The sequence below is a fragment of the Mus musculus genome, chromosome 9 (genome assembly GCF_000001635.26).
Source record: "Mus musculus strain C57BL/6J chromosome 9, GRCm38.p6 C57BL/6J".
Taxonomy (NCBI): Eukaryota; Metazoa; Chordata; class Mammalia; order Rodentia; family Muridae; genus Mus; species Mus musculus.
In genome coordinates, this window is record NC_000075.6 from 20,023,045 (window position 1) to 20,041,655 (window position 18,611).

Here is an 18,611-nt window from a genome sequence, read left to right on the forward strand (position 1 = left end):
ACAACCAGGATAAAGCCTTTGATTTTTTCATGGTTTATGGAGATATGTCTTAACTTATTGTGGATGTAAATGAGATATTTAAGAGTAGAATCAATGTGAGTATAAACCAAACATTTGAGTGAAAAATACCAGACACTCATCATTACAACTGAAATATAACACAGTAACTGTGTTCTTGTTGCTTATATGAGAAAACAAATTATCCTAAAAGTTATACTCATTTCTCTTCATTCAGGAAACAATAGTTTCCTTTGCTTTTTAGGTAGATCACCAACAAGAATGTGAAACTGATGTCTATATGAAGTTTGATGCCCAATAATTTAGGAATAATTCTTTAGGACTGATGTGAACTCAGCCTCAGAAATGCATGGTACAAGGAGCAAATGACACTTAAATCTTATCTACTAAATATGAAACTTAAACCAAAGTCATGAAAATTATCAAATCTTTTAAGATATTAAAAGCTTTATACACAGAACTAAAAATTTTATTCGTGTTTATGCAGGTTCCCATAAAACTAAAGACTTCCAATTTCATATGAGAATGACGAAATATTCTCAGGAGAAGCTGAAAGTTCTATGTCTTCACCTGAAGGCTGCTGGCAGAATACTGACTTCCAGATATCTAGGATGAGTGTCTGAAACCCACAGTGGCACACCTACTTCACCAAGGCTTCACCTATTTCAACAGTGCCACCCCTCTAATAGTGCCACTGACTGGACCTAGCATATGCAAACCATCACAGTGGCATTGATAGTATACACAATATAGTGCTTCTAACACCAACATACATGTTCAAAAAGGTTTTACTTTCGCAAATTAAAACAGTTATATTTTTTTTTCTTTTTTTATATTTTATTAGGTATTTTCCTCATTTACATTTCCAATGCTATCCCAAAAGTGCCCCATAGCCTCCCCCACACTCCACTACCGACCACTCCCACTTTTTGGCCCTGGCGTTCCCCTGTACTAGGGCATATAAAGTTTGCAAGTCCAATGGGCCTCTTTTTCCAGTGATGGCCTACTAGGCCATCTTTTGATACATATGCAGCTAGAGTCAAGAGCTCCGGGGTACTGATTAGTTCATATTGTTGTTCCACCTATAGGGTTGCAGATCCCTTTAGCTCCTTAGGTACTTTCTCTAGCTCCTCCATTGGGGGCCCTGAAACTCAAGAAGAATGAAGACCAAAGTGTGGACACTTTGCCCCTTCTTAGAATTAGGAACAAAACACCCATGGAAGGAGTTACAGAGACAAAGTTTGGAGCTGTGACGAAAGGATGGACCATATAGAGACTGCCATATTCGTGGATCCATCCCATAATCAGCTTCCAAACGCTGAAACCATTGCATACACTACCAAGATTTTTCTGAAAGGACCCAGATATAGCTGTCTCTTGTGAGACTATGCCGGAGCCTAGCAAACACAGTTATATTATTTTTAAAAAGAAACCTTATCATTCCTCTCATTCCCCACAGTGCCTGTCAAAATGTTATTAGAAATTAAGGGAAAAACTTCCAGTTCATTGTTGTCTAATAGCGGGATAGTCTAGTGTAGGTGTTTATTATTTCTGTGCTTTTCAATCTACATTTAAACTGCTTTTCTTGCATACTGTGATAAAAATAATCTGCTGTGGATTCTTCTTGGTGCATCTTTAATGCCTTTGATCCTCAGACTCTAAATGAAGGGATTCAGCACAGGAGTGAGCACAATGTAAATAACTAAGGACACCAAGACAAATTGGTGGGTAATTCTCTCTGTTTTGTGGGTCTTTATGTGGTTTAGGTATCACGGTAAATGTACCCTTGTAAAGTGAGTTTGGACATGTTTGTTCTATTTCTACTTTGTGTGATAATTTTAAAAGTATTGGTATCAACTCTTCTTGTAAAATTCTATGCTAAAATCATCTATCCTGGGCATTTTTAGTAGACAGTGTTTCCCTAACTGATGAATGGATAATTAAATTGTTGCACATTTACATAGTGGAATATTATTAATATATTATTTAAAATAAAATTATAAAAGTCACAGGTAAATGGAAGGAGTTAGAAACAATCATTCTCGGTGAAATAAGTCGGGCCCAGAAACATGAATTTGTATGTTTCTCATTTCTGAATTAGTTTTGTATTTTTAGGTTTCTGCATTTCATAAAGAATAGCTGACAATAAAGGATTACATGGAGAGTCACTGAAGGTCGATGAGATGCACTGCTCTGAATAAAGGCTAAAGAGAATTTATGGAATGGGAGGGAAATTTTTGGTTGGGTATGAGGGGATTGCTAGAAGGGTGACTCTGGGAAATATAAATAAGTGTAAATATTTTTTAAGTTTTATGAATACCTACTACTATAGTATACCTACTACATCCTAAAATATATGTTTATACTTCCATGTTCACATAGTAAACCCAAATTAAATTCAGAAATTTACAAACAAAATAAATATAAAAAGTAAAGAAAGGAGACATGAAGATAGAAAGAGTGTTAGTAAAGATAAATGGGTTCATTGGGAAAAGGCTGGAGATGAAAGAGATTAATGGATTGATATGATAAAGACTGTATTTACATAAATCGAGAGTAGTATTTGAATATTTCTTGTTGTAATACCATCTAGTCAAGTTAACAAAATATACTATTGCAATCATGTCACCAATATTAAGAGGAAAATCAACTATTTTCTAGTTTGTTACCCAATCCATACAAGGGAGTTTATGCTCACTACTGTGAGCCTTGTCAAAGACTAGAACTGTTGGTGTCACAGGAACTAAGAGTGAATCTATTTGTTTTGTTTTACAAAATGTAAGTGCTATCATACTGCCTCTTAAATATTATACCACTAGACAATTACCCTCAAAATTGTTCAAAGAAGCTTCTCTTTAGAATCCTTGTCAACTAATGCTGAGATGCATGCTTGATTAAAATAATAAGATTAAGTGTGATTACCTTTTTCTATTAAATCAATATGATCCATCCAAATCTCTCAAACTGTTACAGAAAAATCAGGTTGAATCTAATACCCCCATAACTTATTCAACATCTTATTCAATAATATTTTATAAGAATAATATGGAGATAGTACACTTGAACTCACAAGCCCTCACCAAGACCCAGCTTATGAACGTAAGCCCCATAATAGAAAGGACTCATTGGACTTGACCCATACACCAGAGCTAATGCCAGTCTAGGTCTCTAAGAAAAAGCATTGTGCTCAGTGATGTAAGCACTGTAAGTCGCTTGCAGTTCAGTAGATAGCTTTAAACTCATGCATATGTGTGTGTCCCTGGCTAACCCAGTGGATCACAAACCAAAACAATACATAATGACAGGAAAGTGGGGTGCAAACTTATTGAGAGAAGGGGGAATTCATTGGGTTGGCAGAAGTATAAGAAGTAGTGGAGGGTTGATTTAGACCAGAATTCATCATATGTATTTATGAAAATCTCAAAGAATAAAGGAAAGACATTGAATTTTATTATTAAGGGAATGTCTACTGATTACTGTGATTATCAAGCAGTAATAATTGGCTATAGTTAAGTGAAATGTACACTAAATCAATTTTAAAACCTCTAGTCTGATCTACGAATTATTATATATTGCTAATGTTTCAGAATGGTAGCTGAACCACCCATGCATGGTAAACACACACACACACACACACACACACACACACACAAGAGTAAATACCATCAATATTGAGAAATTATTCAAATTTATGAAGTGAAATTATTTGGCACTATTCATTGAAATCCTTACTTGCCGTCACACATTTATCCCAACCACAGTGATATGGTTTTCAAAAAGCAACGAGCAAAATTTAAACAAACAAATAAACAACAAAAACAACTGCAAATACTGATGCAGAATTTATTCAAGAACTTTAAAACTATTGTGGGAACAATCAGATTTTATACTATATTCCAAGCCAGAATCCTAATTGGAAGACATAGGATGTGATATTAGGAAAACCTACTGTGGAATCTCTTCAGGGCATTACTGATATCTCTATTCCTCAGGGTGTAGATGAAAGGATTAAGCATAGGGCTCACTGCAGTGTACATCAGTGAAGCCACTGCATTCTTTCGTGGAGAATGTGACACAGCTGACCCAAGGTACACACCAATCCCAGTTCCATAAAATAAGCAAACTACTAACAGATGTGAACCACAGGTGGAGAACGCTTTATATTTCCCACTTGAGGAGGGGATTTTCAGAATGGAGAAAACAATTTTACAGTATGATAAAATGATTCCTAGGACAGGAAAAATGCCAAGTATGACACCAATAAAATATATTACTATGTTACTGCTGAGTGTGTTAGTACAAGCAAGATTAAGGAGTTGGGAAGGGTGACAGAAGAAATTTGCAATTTCCACATCCCGGAAGCAAGTATCTTGTAAGGCAATCAAATTGTGCAGCTGTGAATCAAAAACACTGACTGAAAAAGACAACAAAATTAAGATAACACAGACCTGAGGGTTCATAAGGACTGTGTAATGAAGGGGATGACAGATGGCCACAAATCGGTCATAAGCCATCACATTTAGAATCATGTCATCCATACATACAAAAAATAGGAAAAGAGACATTTGTGTCAAGCAGCCTGCATAGGAAATGACCCTGCTGTGCATTTTGATGCCCACAATCATCTTTGGGATGGTAGTAGAGATGAATAAGATATCAATCAAAGATAAGTTGGACAGGAAAAAGTACATGGGGTTATGGAGGTTTGAGTCAAAGATGATGATCAGGATGATGAGCAGATTCCCAAGCACTGTGACTAGGTACACGGACAGGAATAATCCAAAGAGGAGAAGCTGCAGTTCTGGATCCTCGGAGAGTGCCATGAGATGGAATTCCAAGACATCTTTTAAATTCTCTACATCATTATTAATCATATACCTTTGAAAAAGAAAATTCACTCAAATGAGACAAATAAAGCATCACCACTTGAGTTTCATAAATCTTATTAACACGTCCCAGTTTTAACAAACACAGAATGCCTAAAATCCTTTCCTAAATGTTTCTCTATGACAATTACATCCTCATAAACAGGTGCACAATAGAGGCATTTAATTAAAAGTTAGGACAATAGCAATCTTAGAAAGGAAGGATACGTTTGTTATGATAGTCAAGTAGTGACCATTCTTAAGACAAAATAGAGAATAACAGAAATTCATTTAAGAAAAATATTATAACAAAAGAAAATTTACAAGTAAAAACACCTATGCATTATTTTAAGAATATTATAAAATTTGTTTGAGGATTTGTACATATGCTATAACAATAAGAACTTCTTTGTTTAAACAGTAAATTAACGTTGATAATATGTCATTTACAAGTACCATTTTCTTATATCAAATCTTTTTTCTTGATTTTCTACATTCTAAAATGTAGTTCCTCACACAAATATTATTACTATTTCAAACTAATTAAGCTAATATTTAAATAATAATCTCTTCTTACTTTTGACTATTCTCAAGTTTTCTGATATGGCATGGTAAAGACCTATGGTAACCTAATACCACTGGCAACAAATGTTGACAAAAGGACTGGAAAGGGGGAATGTTACTTCATTACACATCTTCACCCTCCAGTAAAATCATAGAAACTGCTTCACAGACACGTACAAGCGTTTTGTTTATATCATTTTATTACAATTAAATTGACTTGAAACTAACTTCAATTTTAATATATGATTTATTCCATGTCATATATTCAATACTTGCAAAGAATATGTTCAGCCATTTTGCTAATTACTCTCCTATATAGACTTGAATAATTTAGCTTAAGAAAATCTAAAACCTCATTTACTAGACTTACCCTTATTTGTAAAAAAATAGACTTTAAAATCAAATATTATGATAAGTTGAACACAATTACTTAATTACCAATTCAAGACATATATTCATGTTCAGCATATCTTACTATGAATGGGTAATGAAAGGCAAAACAGAAAATAAATGAAATAATGAAAATATATCTAACAATAATGCTCCATCATTTTTAAATTGGTAAAAATATATACATTCTTTCTATACCTTTATAAAAACATTTAACTAAGTGTTTAATTGCTTAGCAAGTTTCTCAATTTTCACACACACACACACACAACTCCTTAAGGTAATATTGAAACTAATTATATAACAACATTCAAGATGTTTGTTTCCTTCTAACAAAAGATGAGAAATGCTGTCTTAGAGTACTTCCTGACATTCAGAAAATGCTTAGTGAATATGAAGTCTTGTTACAGTCAATCATGCAACTGCATACAATAATTCTTGCATACTTGATGATAGGTACATAATAACTATTTTTTCAAAATATTAAAATTACATATGGAGTTTTGAACATTTGCTATCCTATTATTATTTCATCTGTGTCACTGGAATTATTTCATGAATTTGATGGGTAGCTCTTTCTCACCAATGTATCTATGTTGATTTTACATCCCTCAAAAAGCATTTCATAAAAGTATTGATGTAAAGGTACCTACTGCTTATATGAGCAAAATAAGATCCTATCCTTATAACAATCAGAATTTATTGATTTGTATTATCAAGTAGGTTTAGTCTCACTAGAAAGAACATACATTTACTAAAATGATTTCTCTTGCATATGAAGTAATGGCGAGGGGAACACCATTCGACATAAGCTTATTCCCAATGAAACACCTTCAAAACATCTGTGTATTTTTTCAGTTCACAAAAAGAATATTATTTATTACTTTTTGAACTTTTTACTGAAATGTTTTTCTTGCACTGTATTTTGATTATTCCCCTCTCCCGTCACTTCCCATGCATTTCCCATTCCCAGCCAGTGAAATGAATGCGCTTTATTTCTCTCTGTGCGGAGAAAACAAAAGAGCATACGAAACCACAAACAAACAAAACCACAAGGAACACACAAATAATCTCAAACAGCTCAAAATTATGGTGCATTGTACAATAAAAAGGTCTTACTAGAGAGAAAAATCTCAAAAAATGTCAACAAAAACAAATTCTACAAAAACAAACAAAATAATTGAGTTTATTTTGTGTTAGCCATCTACTTCTAGTCATCATGTCCACCCTTAAGTAACAGGACACTGATTTCACAGGCACTAAGACCAAAAATTAATAAATAAGACCTCAAGAAACAGAAAAGAAAAACACAATTAAGGCAAAGCAACAGATTATAAAATGTTTGCTCATCCATCTATTAGAACTTTAATACATAAATATATATAAAGAGCCAAAACTCTGGGCTGAAGAAAATAAATAACTCAATAAAAATTATTTCTAAAAAGCAGAGCGTTGTCAAAAGATGAAAAATAATTAGTGAAAATGCTTAAAGAAATTATCAACACATTAGCCATCAGGAAAATTCGAATCAAAACCACTCTGAGATTTCAACTTAAATCTGTTACGATGGCAAAGATACATAAAGTAAATACAGCTAATCCTGGTTAAGATATTGGGAAAGTGAAGTATTTGTTTATTGCTTGTGGGAGCACAAATTGTACAGTCACTAATGAAGTGTAGTGGTTCCAAAGGAGATAGGAAGAGATCAATCTTAAGATCTTTCTATATACTACTGGTGTATACTTGGGCATACATATAAACAAGATTAAGTAGGTTGACTGTGCTCTTATTCCCAGTGAAGATCTACTTTTGCTGTTATGTTCTATCAATTATGTTAGTTTGCCTCTAAATAAAACCTAACTTTATGCTCCATTGTTCTGTTAACTAAGATTTCAGGACAACTTTATACTAGCAGTCTGTTCGGTATAATAATACACAAATAATAAATTGAGTTTACTCAATGGTTAATAAATGTTATTATGTTCGTGTTTCCTGTATCTTATAGTATAGACCTCAGAGAATTAGAAATGAAAGAATTTATTTATCTTTACAAAAATATAGAGGTAAATTGAATGATATATTACTTGAAAGACATGTATATTTACATAATTATTTATTTCCAGAATTGTTATTTCCAGTAACAATATCTGTCAATTCAGGTAAGATATATTATTGGTATATGTTATATAATATAATATAATATAATATAATATAATATAATATAATATGACTAATATATAACATAATATGTAAAAGCCTTATATGGAGAACCTATCAACCTTTCTTTACGTTACGTATGCAAGAATACCCCCTAGAAATGAAGTTTAATACTGGCTACTCGCACATAGAAGTAAGTGGAACCAATAGGACTAAAAAGTAAAAAATCAGAGCATGACATGGTGACACACCCATGTAGCTCCAGTACTCAGGATGCTGTCATAGGAGAATCACAGTCTGTATGTGAGTCACTAATTTCTTTTATAAATTTCCAGTCACCATGAATATTTAAGTTGGTGTTCAGAAATCCTTACCACAGTTATGTTTAAAATATTGCTTTATGACTCCTTGCAAGTTCCTCAACAGGAATAAAAAAATAAATATAATGGTCATTAGGCTATTAAATTGTAATATGTTGTTTGAGTTCACTGAGAAGTTAACTCTTCAATTACATTTTTCTCCTGCACATTTCAGATCCAAGGAAGTTTGTCTCACAGTGTACTCCAAGGTCTGGAAATCTCTCTGATAGGAAGGGAAAAGAAGAGTAAAAGACTCGTGTCTCTAGCTGCATATGTATCAGAAGATGGCCTAGTCAGCCATCAGTGGAAAGAGAGGCCCATTGATCTTGCAAACTTTATATGCCTCAGTACAGGGGAATGCCAGGGCCAAGAAGTGGGAGTGGAGGGGGGTAGAAGAGTGGGAGGGAAGGTAGGGGGGACTTTTGGGGTAGCATTGGAAATGTAAATGAAGGAAATACCTAATTAAAATAAAATTTTAAAAATTTTTTTAAAAAGAAAGAAAAAAGAACCTAAGAGTAAAATCATTGTGCTCTTGAGAACAGACAGAAAGTAAACTATTTACAGTCAATTCTGCTATTGTTTACTTCATTACATAAGTGTCTGTATTGGTAAAGAGAATCAGAAATTTGGGAATTTTATACATGGGAAGCCCATACGTGGAGGAATAGTGCAATTAGTACTCCAGTTGACTACCTATTGGATTTCATGAGAGCCCAATTCGAAGATGTCACCCATATGTTACATATGTCTTCTTTTAACTGAAATCCTTACACAAGGCATCATTCACTATGCTCTGCAAGGGACTTTTGCTATTAGGAGTTTTGAATTTCTTAAAGGAAAATTTCCAGTAGTTCTGTGATGCCTGATTTCAGTATCCAATTAGAAAATGTTTTGGTTTTTAGCTATGAATAATTTGCTATTCTTTAATTTGGTTTGGGACATTGTAGATCATTCTCTGGAACATACAGAATATAAGAACAGACACTATCTCTTCTTTTGAAATTGTGTGGACTAAAGTAAGCAAGGAGATAAATGTTAGAAGGAAGAGTTCTGTTCTGAGTTATGCACACTCTGGTTATTCCATTATATTTCTTTCCTAAAGAGAATACACGGGCTGGTGAGATGGCTCAGTGGTTAAGAGCACTGACTGCTCTTCTGAAGGTCCTGAGTTCAAATCCCAGCAACCACATGGTGGCTCACAATTGCCCGTAATGAGATCTGATGCCCTCTTCTGTTGTGTCAGAAGACAGCTACAGTGTACTTATGTATAGTAATAAATAAATCTTTAAAAAAGAGAGAGAGAATACACTTAGTAATTCCAATGTTTTAACTTGAGATTGACATTAAATTCCAAAAGGAAGAAGACAGAGAGATGTGGTATCTTTCTGGAATACAGGAAGTAAAATGGTTGATTTTACTAAATGGCTCACTGATGTTTCTCATGGCATGGCAACTTTTGTCCATAATAAATCCAAACAATATATACATGGCTTAGTTTTTTTCTACCTGACAATCTTGGAAGAGTTGACTGAAAGCAATATCTTTCATTTTTTAAAAATATAATGGAAAGACAGGATATAGAAAAACTTTATACATCAGAGTACCATTAAAGACGATCCTTGATGTTATGGTAAATAGTCTAGTTTACTTTTTCTCACCATGGACATCATACACTTTTCAGGATTTATAGAAAATAATTTAGAGGCATTCATTTTATGTGAGATATCTATATGTAGAATCAGAGTCTATGAAAAGCAAATCTTGAATGAGGTATCTAGTACATACAGTACAACAGAATATATATTTCACAGTCCAAATAACTGAAATCATTTTTGTTAGTATTGTCTCATCTTTACACAAGAATTGTGAAGTTTGTCTGCACAATACATAAAGAAACATTCAGTACTCTTTCGTCCTTCCATTTCGTCCTTCTCTCTATACCTACCATTTTAAGCTACTGTTCTGTCCTGTCATGGTTAGGAAGTACAGATACATTCACCTTATCCCACCAGGTCCGGAGCCAGGATAGACATCAACAGTGAAATTTAATAGTTTTCTGATATAGTTATCCATAGAAAGAGAGATACATGTGTGCCAATGCACTGCAAACATAAAACTGAAGAACTGGAAGCATAGGATAATTGTTAGATCTAATAGGACCTGGAAGACTAAATGCACAAAACTCATCATTATTCAAATTGGCTCAATTTGTCTTAGTCTCTAAGGGCATCCTAAAATTAATGATGAAAGAAAAAGAAAAGAAAATGAATGTCAGCACCCACCGTTTGAGATTTATTTTCCTTTATTCTAGAAAAGCTCTGGAGTTCTGCTTCCTTCCTTTACTACTATAACTAATTCTCAATATTTATGTGAACTGAAGATAAAAGAGCCATGTCATTTTGTGCATTTTAAGAGGCATTCAGACGTTCAGTTAGATTTTTATAAAGAAGTTGTATATTTAAAATCTCCAATAACAATACAGTTAATACATAATTCTGTCATATTAAGTGAATTACCTATAATTCAAAGAAATCAGAATCATATCTTAATAGAAACTTTTTTTTGTTTTCTTAGGGGGGTTGGTTTGGTTTGGTTTGGTTTTTTCTGGTTTTTTGTTTGTTTGTTTGTTTTCTTTTTTTTTTTTTTTTTTTTTTAGGTTTTTTAAGACAGGGTTTCTCTGTATAGCCCTGGCTGTCCTGGAACTCACACTGTAGACCAGGCTGGCCTCAAACTCAGAAATCTGCCTGCCTCTGCCTAATTTTCAGTTTGACATTATCACTTTAAAAATTGATCATCTAATATACAATGATTGCAACCACAATTCTACTTTACAAATTCATGACAAACTAAACTTGTTATGCATGAATTAATGCAAGAGTTACAAATATGTATGTTAAAATTTATTAGTTTCCCAGGCACAATTACAATGAATGACATAAGACTTCAGATCAGATCACTTAGATGCAATAAACATAAGAACTCTTTTTTCATTTCTACAAGTGGTAAATATTATACCTTCACTCATATACATAATCCATTTCTCATTTGATTCTTCTTTTCCTCTACTACTAGTCTCCTTTCTTCCAAAACAACCTTATCTCTTTTTATATGCAGTGAGTTTGTGTGTGTGTGTGTGTGTGTGTGTGTGTGTGTGTGTGTGTGTAATATAGCTTTCATATATGTGAAAAACATTCACTAACTTGTCTTTTTGATTCTGGTTTATTTCACACTTGAAGAATGAAAACACTGTATTTCCAGTAAAATATATAGAACTGATAGCAATTCAATTATTTGAAATAAGAGAAAAGTCATTGAATGTATAAAGTATACTTCTTTATTTATCTTTTAATTAGCATGTAGATAAACTCCATATCTCAGCTTTATTAACTTTAAAGATGAATTTATTCAATTGCTATTACAAATGCCACCAAAAGAAATATGTGGATGTGCAGAAGTCTCTATATTGTATAGACATACATTTCTTTGGACCTGGGGCCTTGTGATGCATTGTGTTCTCAGCTGTTTTTACTTTAAGGAGCTGCCATATTAAATTCCACAGTAGTTACACTAAATCAAATTCTCTCCAATATTGCATAGGGGATTCTTTGTCCCCTATCTTCACCAGCTTGTATTTTCTTTGACTACTTGTAATATGCCATTTTGTCAGGGTTGATCTGCAATCTTAATGAATCCTCATAGTAGTTGTACTGGCTAGTTTGGTGTGTCAACTTGACACAGGCTGGAGTTATCCCAGAGAAAGGAGCTTCAGTTGGGGAAATGCCTCCATGAGATCCAGCTGTAAGGCATTTTCTCAATTAGTGATCAATGGGGGAGGTGCCCTTGTGGATGATGCCATCTCTGAGCTGGTAGTCTTGGTTCTATAAGAGAGCAGGCTGAGCAAGCCAGGGGAAGCAAGCCAGTAAAGAACATCGCTCCATAGCCTCTACATCAGCTCCTGCTTTCTGGCCAGTCCTGACTTCCTTTGGTGATGAACAGCAGTATGGAAGTGTAAGCTGAATAATCCCTTTCCTCCCCAACTTGCTTCTTGGTCATGTTTGTGCAGGAATAGAAACACTGACTAAGACAGTAGTCAAACTATAAATGTCAACGTCTGTGTAGTTATGGAAAATCATATCACTTATGTTGATAAAGAGGTCAGATACACAGCCAAAGCCACCACATAGTGAACAGGTAGGCTGTAGATAAATAGTAAGGGATCTCACAATGTTGGAGAAATCAAATGTGTAAAGAAAAGCAGACTATAACAGGAGATGTAAGGAAAAAGTAACTGTCATTTCTTCTTCCTAAGCTACATGGCTGTGGCCTTACAAGCCACAAGTAACACCAAAAATGTATACTTGTAAGAAAAAAATCAGAATCCTTTTAAAAGACTATTTTGTTCACCTATCTCTTTAACATGATTTAAAGTTAACCTCCAACATAGGGATAATCACTTGGATAAGTTATCAACTTGAACTGAAATATAAAAGAAAACCTGAAAAAATGAGATGAAATGAATAGTATTTTTATTTTAATTGTATTTATTTTTTTCTTATTCACATTAAATCCCACTTACTGGCCCCCTCCCACAGTCTCTCCCACAGTCCCTCCCACATCCACACTCTCCTTCTTCTCTGAACAGGTGATGGGGTGGGGTGGGAGTGTTGTGTTTAATAAAAGATAAAGAGAGGAGAATTTTTTTGGTGGATATCTAGTCAGATATAGGGGAAGGGGGTGCCTCTACAGGCCCATGCATATGGTATAGTATAGTATAGAATAGAGTTTATTCAGGGCATGACAGAGAAAGGCAGATAAATAGAGAGACAGAGACAGAGAGAGAAACAGAGACAGAGACAGGCAGTGAGGCAGAGAGAGGGGGGAAGAGAGAGAGAGAGAGAGAGAGAGAGAGAGAGAGAGAGAGAGATACCAGCCATGAACACATGGAGAGAGAGAGGGTGTAGGGGAATGGGAGAGAAGGGAGAAGGGGTGAGAGGACAGAGCAGGAGAAAGAAGGCAAGAGCAAGAGAGAGCAGAGGGGGTGAGCAATCCCTTTTATAGTGAATCGATTATATCTGTCCTTTTCCAGGTGACTGTGGGTGGCACTTAGATAAAATGCTAACACTCGGGGTCCTGGGTATCCTCCCACCTTGGAACATCAAGTCTCTGTGAGGCTAGGTGCATTCTCACCCACTGAGGCCAAACAAAACAGTCCAGCTAGAATATATCCCACATGCGGGCAACAGCTTTGGGGATATAAGATGAACTTTGTAATAACATTTTATTATATTCTAAAAATATATACTTTGTTCACATGTTACAGGATATTTGACCACACTATGAACCCCAAGTTAGTGTTATTCATAAGACAAAGAAACAAAAACTATTTTCTACTAGTCGTGCGACTGAGCCATAAGCATATACCTTTAATCCCTCTGTGTGGAACACAGACATGCCCTTAGTACATACCATTAACAGCAAACAATGAAGGTAAAGTTAGTTTTTAGAAGGAAGCACACATGATTGAAGTGAAATCTAAGTGAAAGGCAAAGTGCTGAATCGGAGAAAGACTTGACTGAATAGTCTGTGTCCAACTCTCAGAAGAAAAGAGAGGGAACAACTCAAAGGGGGGAAAAAAGACATTTTATCAGGGCATGATGCTGAGAGAGAACAAGCCAGATATAGCCGAAGAAAGAATGAACAAAAGAGTAAGAAGGAGCTAGAAGACTAGAACAGATTACCAGAGTTAGTTTAACTAGATGGAGGGATATCCAGGGATGGGCCTAACCTCTAGGAGGAGAAGAGGGATGAGGGAGGGTCTCAGTAGGGAGTCTCCAGGGGGTTCAGCCTTTGGAATATAAATAAATAAATAAATAAATAAATAAATATTTAAAAGATACCAGTAAAAAACAAACTAATGACCTACATGCAGAACATGATGAAAGAGTCAATGAGCAAATTCGATATTTTGCTGGAGTCAAAAGGAAGAAGCAAAAGTTGATTAAAAATACACCCTTTAAAATAATACTTCCTACTTGTTCTCTTGAAAAATAAGAGAAATATGTTATCAATCATTTAGTAATACATTTCTTTCTTTTTTCAACTAGATGGCCTGATGCTTGCTCAGTAGATAGACTAAGCTGGACTCAAACTCAGAGGAGATCTCCCTTCCTCTGCCTCAAAGTACCGGGATTAATCTTGTGTTCCACCACACACAGTTGTATGCTTCCTATACTTTATACAAACATTAAATGGAGGAATTCTATGTTTTTCTATTTTTTATTTTACATAAATCATGCTTTTAAGATAGGAAATAACTTTGGGATGTTAAGATTTGGGTACAACCAAAAAAATGGTTAATTTTTGTACTAAGGAGACTCTGTTGTGTCAGCTTAATATTCTAGGATGTAGGTTAGTTTATAGTACACAATGCAGAACACACTGACTGATGATTTGCAGCCATGACCACCTAGTGCACTAAATATTTAAAATTACATCTAGTCTTATGCTATGGTTAGCATAATTGTTTAGTAGGAAACATTACTGGAACTGTATGCCCTTTGGAACATCTCCCATCTTAGTCGTCAGCTTTTCTAATAATTTCAAAATGTGTTTTTGAAAAGCAAAGGTTTAGTTGAATTTATATAAGGATCAATTGTGAATCAGTAGAATTAAATAAAGAATATTTGAATTTGAAGATATTGGTACATGACATTATCTTAAGGAAAAGTTGTGTTGACGTTTAAAGCTAGAACATAGAGAAATAACTTTGAAACTGAGAAAATACAAATATTTTATAATTTTAGTATACATTTTAATGTGTTGTAGAGGTTGAAATATCTCTAGTTTGACTCTTGGTAGAACTTAAAATTTTTTCAATTAAGAAATTAAAGCTTAATTTGTAAAGAGGGATGTAGAACACTATACAACATGAACTGATAAAAACAGCAATAAAAGTACAAAAAAATATGTTTTTACATCCATGTCCTTACTTCTTTCCATCTATCCTGTCTACACTGTTATACCTTGAGTAGATGCTAGGACCAAATGACTTCTGTAAATTACAGAGAAAATGGTAAGCAATTATTCAGCTACATTAATATACCAAGACATTTCCAAGGAAATATAATTGTCCTACCTCTTGTGAAACACTAGGGTAAGGGTTGGAATAGCCTATCTTTCATCAAGTTAAGTACAGAATACACAGGATACTGTCCACAGAATTCAAAAAGGTTAATAAGCTGGACAGCCAAAGTGAGGACACCTCAATCCCACTTGGGAAGGAGAAGAAAGCAATCACAGGCGCAGGGAGGGAGAGTCCTGGGTGGGAAAGCAGACAGGGAAGGGAAGAGGGGAACATGATGAGGCACTGGGTAGTGGAAAAGGACTGAAGCCCCGAGGGCCAGAAGAATGGAAACAGGTAACCTTGTTTAGGTAGGAGGTTGGGGACCCTCCAGAATGTACTAGAGACCTGGGAGGTGAACTCAAAGGAGGATCTTAAATGAAATGCCCTTCTGTGGGGAGAGGGAACTTGTAGAGACCACCTCCAGCAGAAAAACAGGGCATCAAGTGAGGTATGGGGTTGCCGTTTCACAGTCAAAATTCTGACCCATAATTGTTCCTGTCTGAAATAACTGCAAGGATGGAAATGGAGAGGAGCCTGAGGAAAAGAAGGTCCAGCAATAAGCCTAAAGTGGGATCCAGCTCAAGGGAGGATCTAAGGCCTGACACTATTACTGAGGCTATGGAGCGCTCACAAAAAGGGATCTATCATTACTGCCCTTCAAAAGACCCAACAAGAAGCCGAAAGAGTCAGATTTGTACCCGACCAATGGACAGAAGCTGCTAACCTCTGTGGTTGAATTAGAGGAAAGCTGGAAGAAAATTAAGAGGAGGGCAACCCTGTAGGAGGACCAGCAGTCTCAATTAACCTGGACCCCCAAGATCTCTCAGATACTGGAACACCAACCAGGCAGCATAGACCAGCTGATATGAAGCCCCAAATACACATACAGCAGAGAACTCCTGGGTATGGATTTAATAAGAGAAGATGAACCTAACCCTCAAGAGACTGGAGACCCCAGGGAGTTTAGATTTCTGGTGGCATAGGGGTGGGAGGTAAATGCTTTTCACATATATGGAAGCTATATTTTACACACACACACACACACACACCGAATATAAAAAGAGATAATGTTGTTTGGGAAGAGAGGAAACTAGTAGTAGAGGAAAAGGAGAATCAAATGAGAAATGGATTATGTATATGAGTGAAGGTATAATATTTACTACTTGTAGAAAAGCAAATAATAATAATAACGTTCTTATGTATACTGCAATTAAGTCTTACGTCATTCATTGTAATGCTGCCTTGAAAACTAACATCCTTGTGGAGACAGAGTGCAAGGAAGGAGGTATGGGATGTGGAACAGTCGGAGGGTAGACTGGGAAGGGAATAATATCTGGAGTGTAAAAAAAAGAAAAGATTAAATAAAATTTAAAAAAAAAAACTTAAGTGAGTCAGACAGAGAACATGGTGTCCACTGTCTGCCTCACAGACATTGGTTGTACTATTGTTCACCTACCAGATGTCTTATCCACTCACAGACAACAGTCAGTGTCAGAATCTCCCAACAAAGTTAAGGTAGCCATGTCTAAAATCATAGTATGATAATTCATCTTTGAATGAGTCCATACATGACTTCATTAATACCCAATCTCAGGGCCAATAAGGAAAGAAACAGCCCATCAAAACATAGTTCTATGTATCATATGGGCTTTATTAAAATATGTCTAAAATATACTAATTCTAGTTTGAAATTTTACTCTGTGAGCCTGTCCACAAAAAAAAAAATCTATGACCTATTTCATGGGCAATAGAACACAGCCAATATCATCATTCTTCCACAAAGAAAAGCAAAATATCTTAATTAATAACTGTTGAAGAAAGCAAGCTTTGTCTATACATGATTAACACTATCTATGTCATATGGAAGTATGGAGATAAAAACATCCCACATTCTAATAATTTGGAGAATTGTTCCTTTATATATGTGTGGAAAAGTGTATTAAAATTTTAAATTGCCATAAAAAGTAATGAGTTTTACTAAGGCATTACCATGCATGTTTTTATTTCATTATGACAATTCCATACTTTCTTCTGTTTCCTCCATTCCTCTTGTTCTCCACAAATTGTCTCTTTCTGCTTGTATGTTAAATGTTCTCCACTACTTTTTCCTCTTATAATCCTTTTATTTCCTTTTTGTTTACCTTTATAGTTTCATGATATATACATGCACACACGCATATACACACAGAGACACATACAAATTAAACATAAGCTTACAAACATATATGTATTCATATGTGAAAATTAACATCTATAATCCAGAATATTGAGAAGTGGCTCAGTGTTTAAAAGCACTTAACTGCTCCTGCAGTGGACCAGAGCTCCTTTCTCAGGAGCCACATGGTGGCTCATAGTTCACTGTAAATCCAGGTTCAAGGGATCTGACACCCTCTTTGGCATTCTGTGGGTACTAGGGATATATAGGATCATATATTTGAAACGTGGTCCAAGTTACTGGAATTATTTGGGAATTGCCAGGAGATGCAGCCTTTTGAAGGAGATATATCTCTAGGGACAGTCTCTAAGGTTTCAAAAGATTTCCACAACTCCCAGTATGCTCTCTGTCTCCTGATTGTAGATCAAGATGTGGAGTCTTTACTGTTCCTAATACCATGTCTTTGCTCTGCCTCTAAAACAGTGAGCCAAGTTAAATACTTTCTTTGGTAACTTCCCTTAGTCATGTTGTTTTGTTACAGAAAAAGAAAAATGACCAATGCACCTCAAACATCCATACATATCAAATAATAAAATTTCTATAATCTACTATCTTCTTGTAAGAGAAAATATGTACTCTTTTTGTTTACCTGTCTCACTATTTTGAAGAATACTATGATTTCTAGTTCCATAATTTACTTTGCAAATGCAATTGTTTTGTTCAAGCTAAATAAATCTCTTAGATGTGTGTATTTATTCTCCTTATCCATTTATTTTTATAGACATCTAGGCTAGTTCCATTTTCATGAAAATATGATTTCCAATTTCACAGCAATAAATATGAATGTGCAAATATCTCATAGTAGGATTTAGAATCTTTAGATAAATACTTAGGTGCTTTAAAGCTATGAACTCTGGTGGGTCTATATTTCATTGTTCTACCAGTTTTCATTTACTGTATTAAAGTTCCACTTTCTCCAC

The 18,611-nt window shown here is 34.9% G+C and overlaps 1 protein-coding gene and 1 pseudogene across 1 annotated transcript; both read right to left on the bottom strand.

Moving 5' to 3' along the window:
• Olfr865-ps1 (olfactory receptor 865, pseudogene 1) lies at positions 1,490–1,833 on the bottom strand (annotated as a pseudogene).
• Positions 3,915–4,991, bottom strand: Olfr866 (olfactory receptor 866). The gene has a single exon (NM_146558.2). The coding sequence runs from the start codon at positions 4,890–4,892 to the stop codon at positions 3,954–3,956; it is 939 nt and encodes a 312-aa protein (NP_666769.1). The 5' UTR covers positions 4,893–4,991; the 3' UTR covers positions 3,915–3,953.
• Positions 4,992–18,611: the final 13,620 nt, after the last annotated feature.

Bases quoted from the DNA above. Each gene is read 5' to 3' on its own strand.
- Olfr866 (NM_146558.2), bottom strand. From the start codon at position 4,892: ATGATTAATAATGATGTAGAGAATTTAAAAGATGTCTTGGAATTCCAT.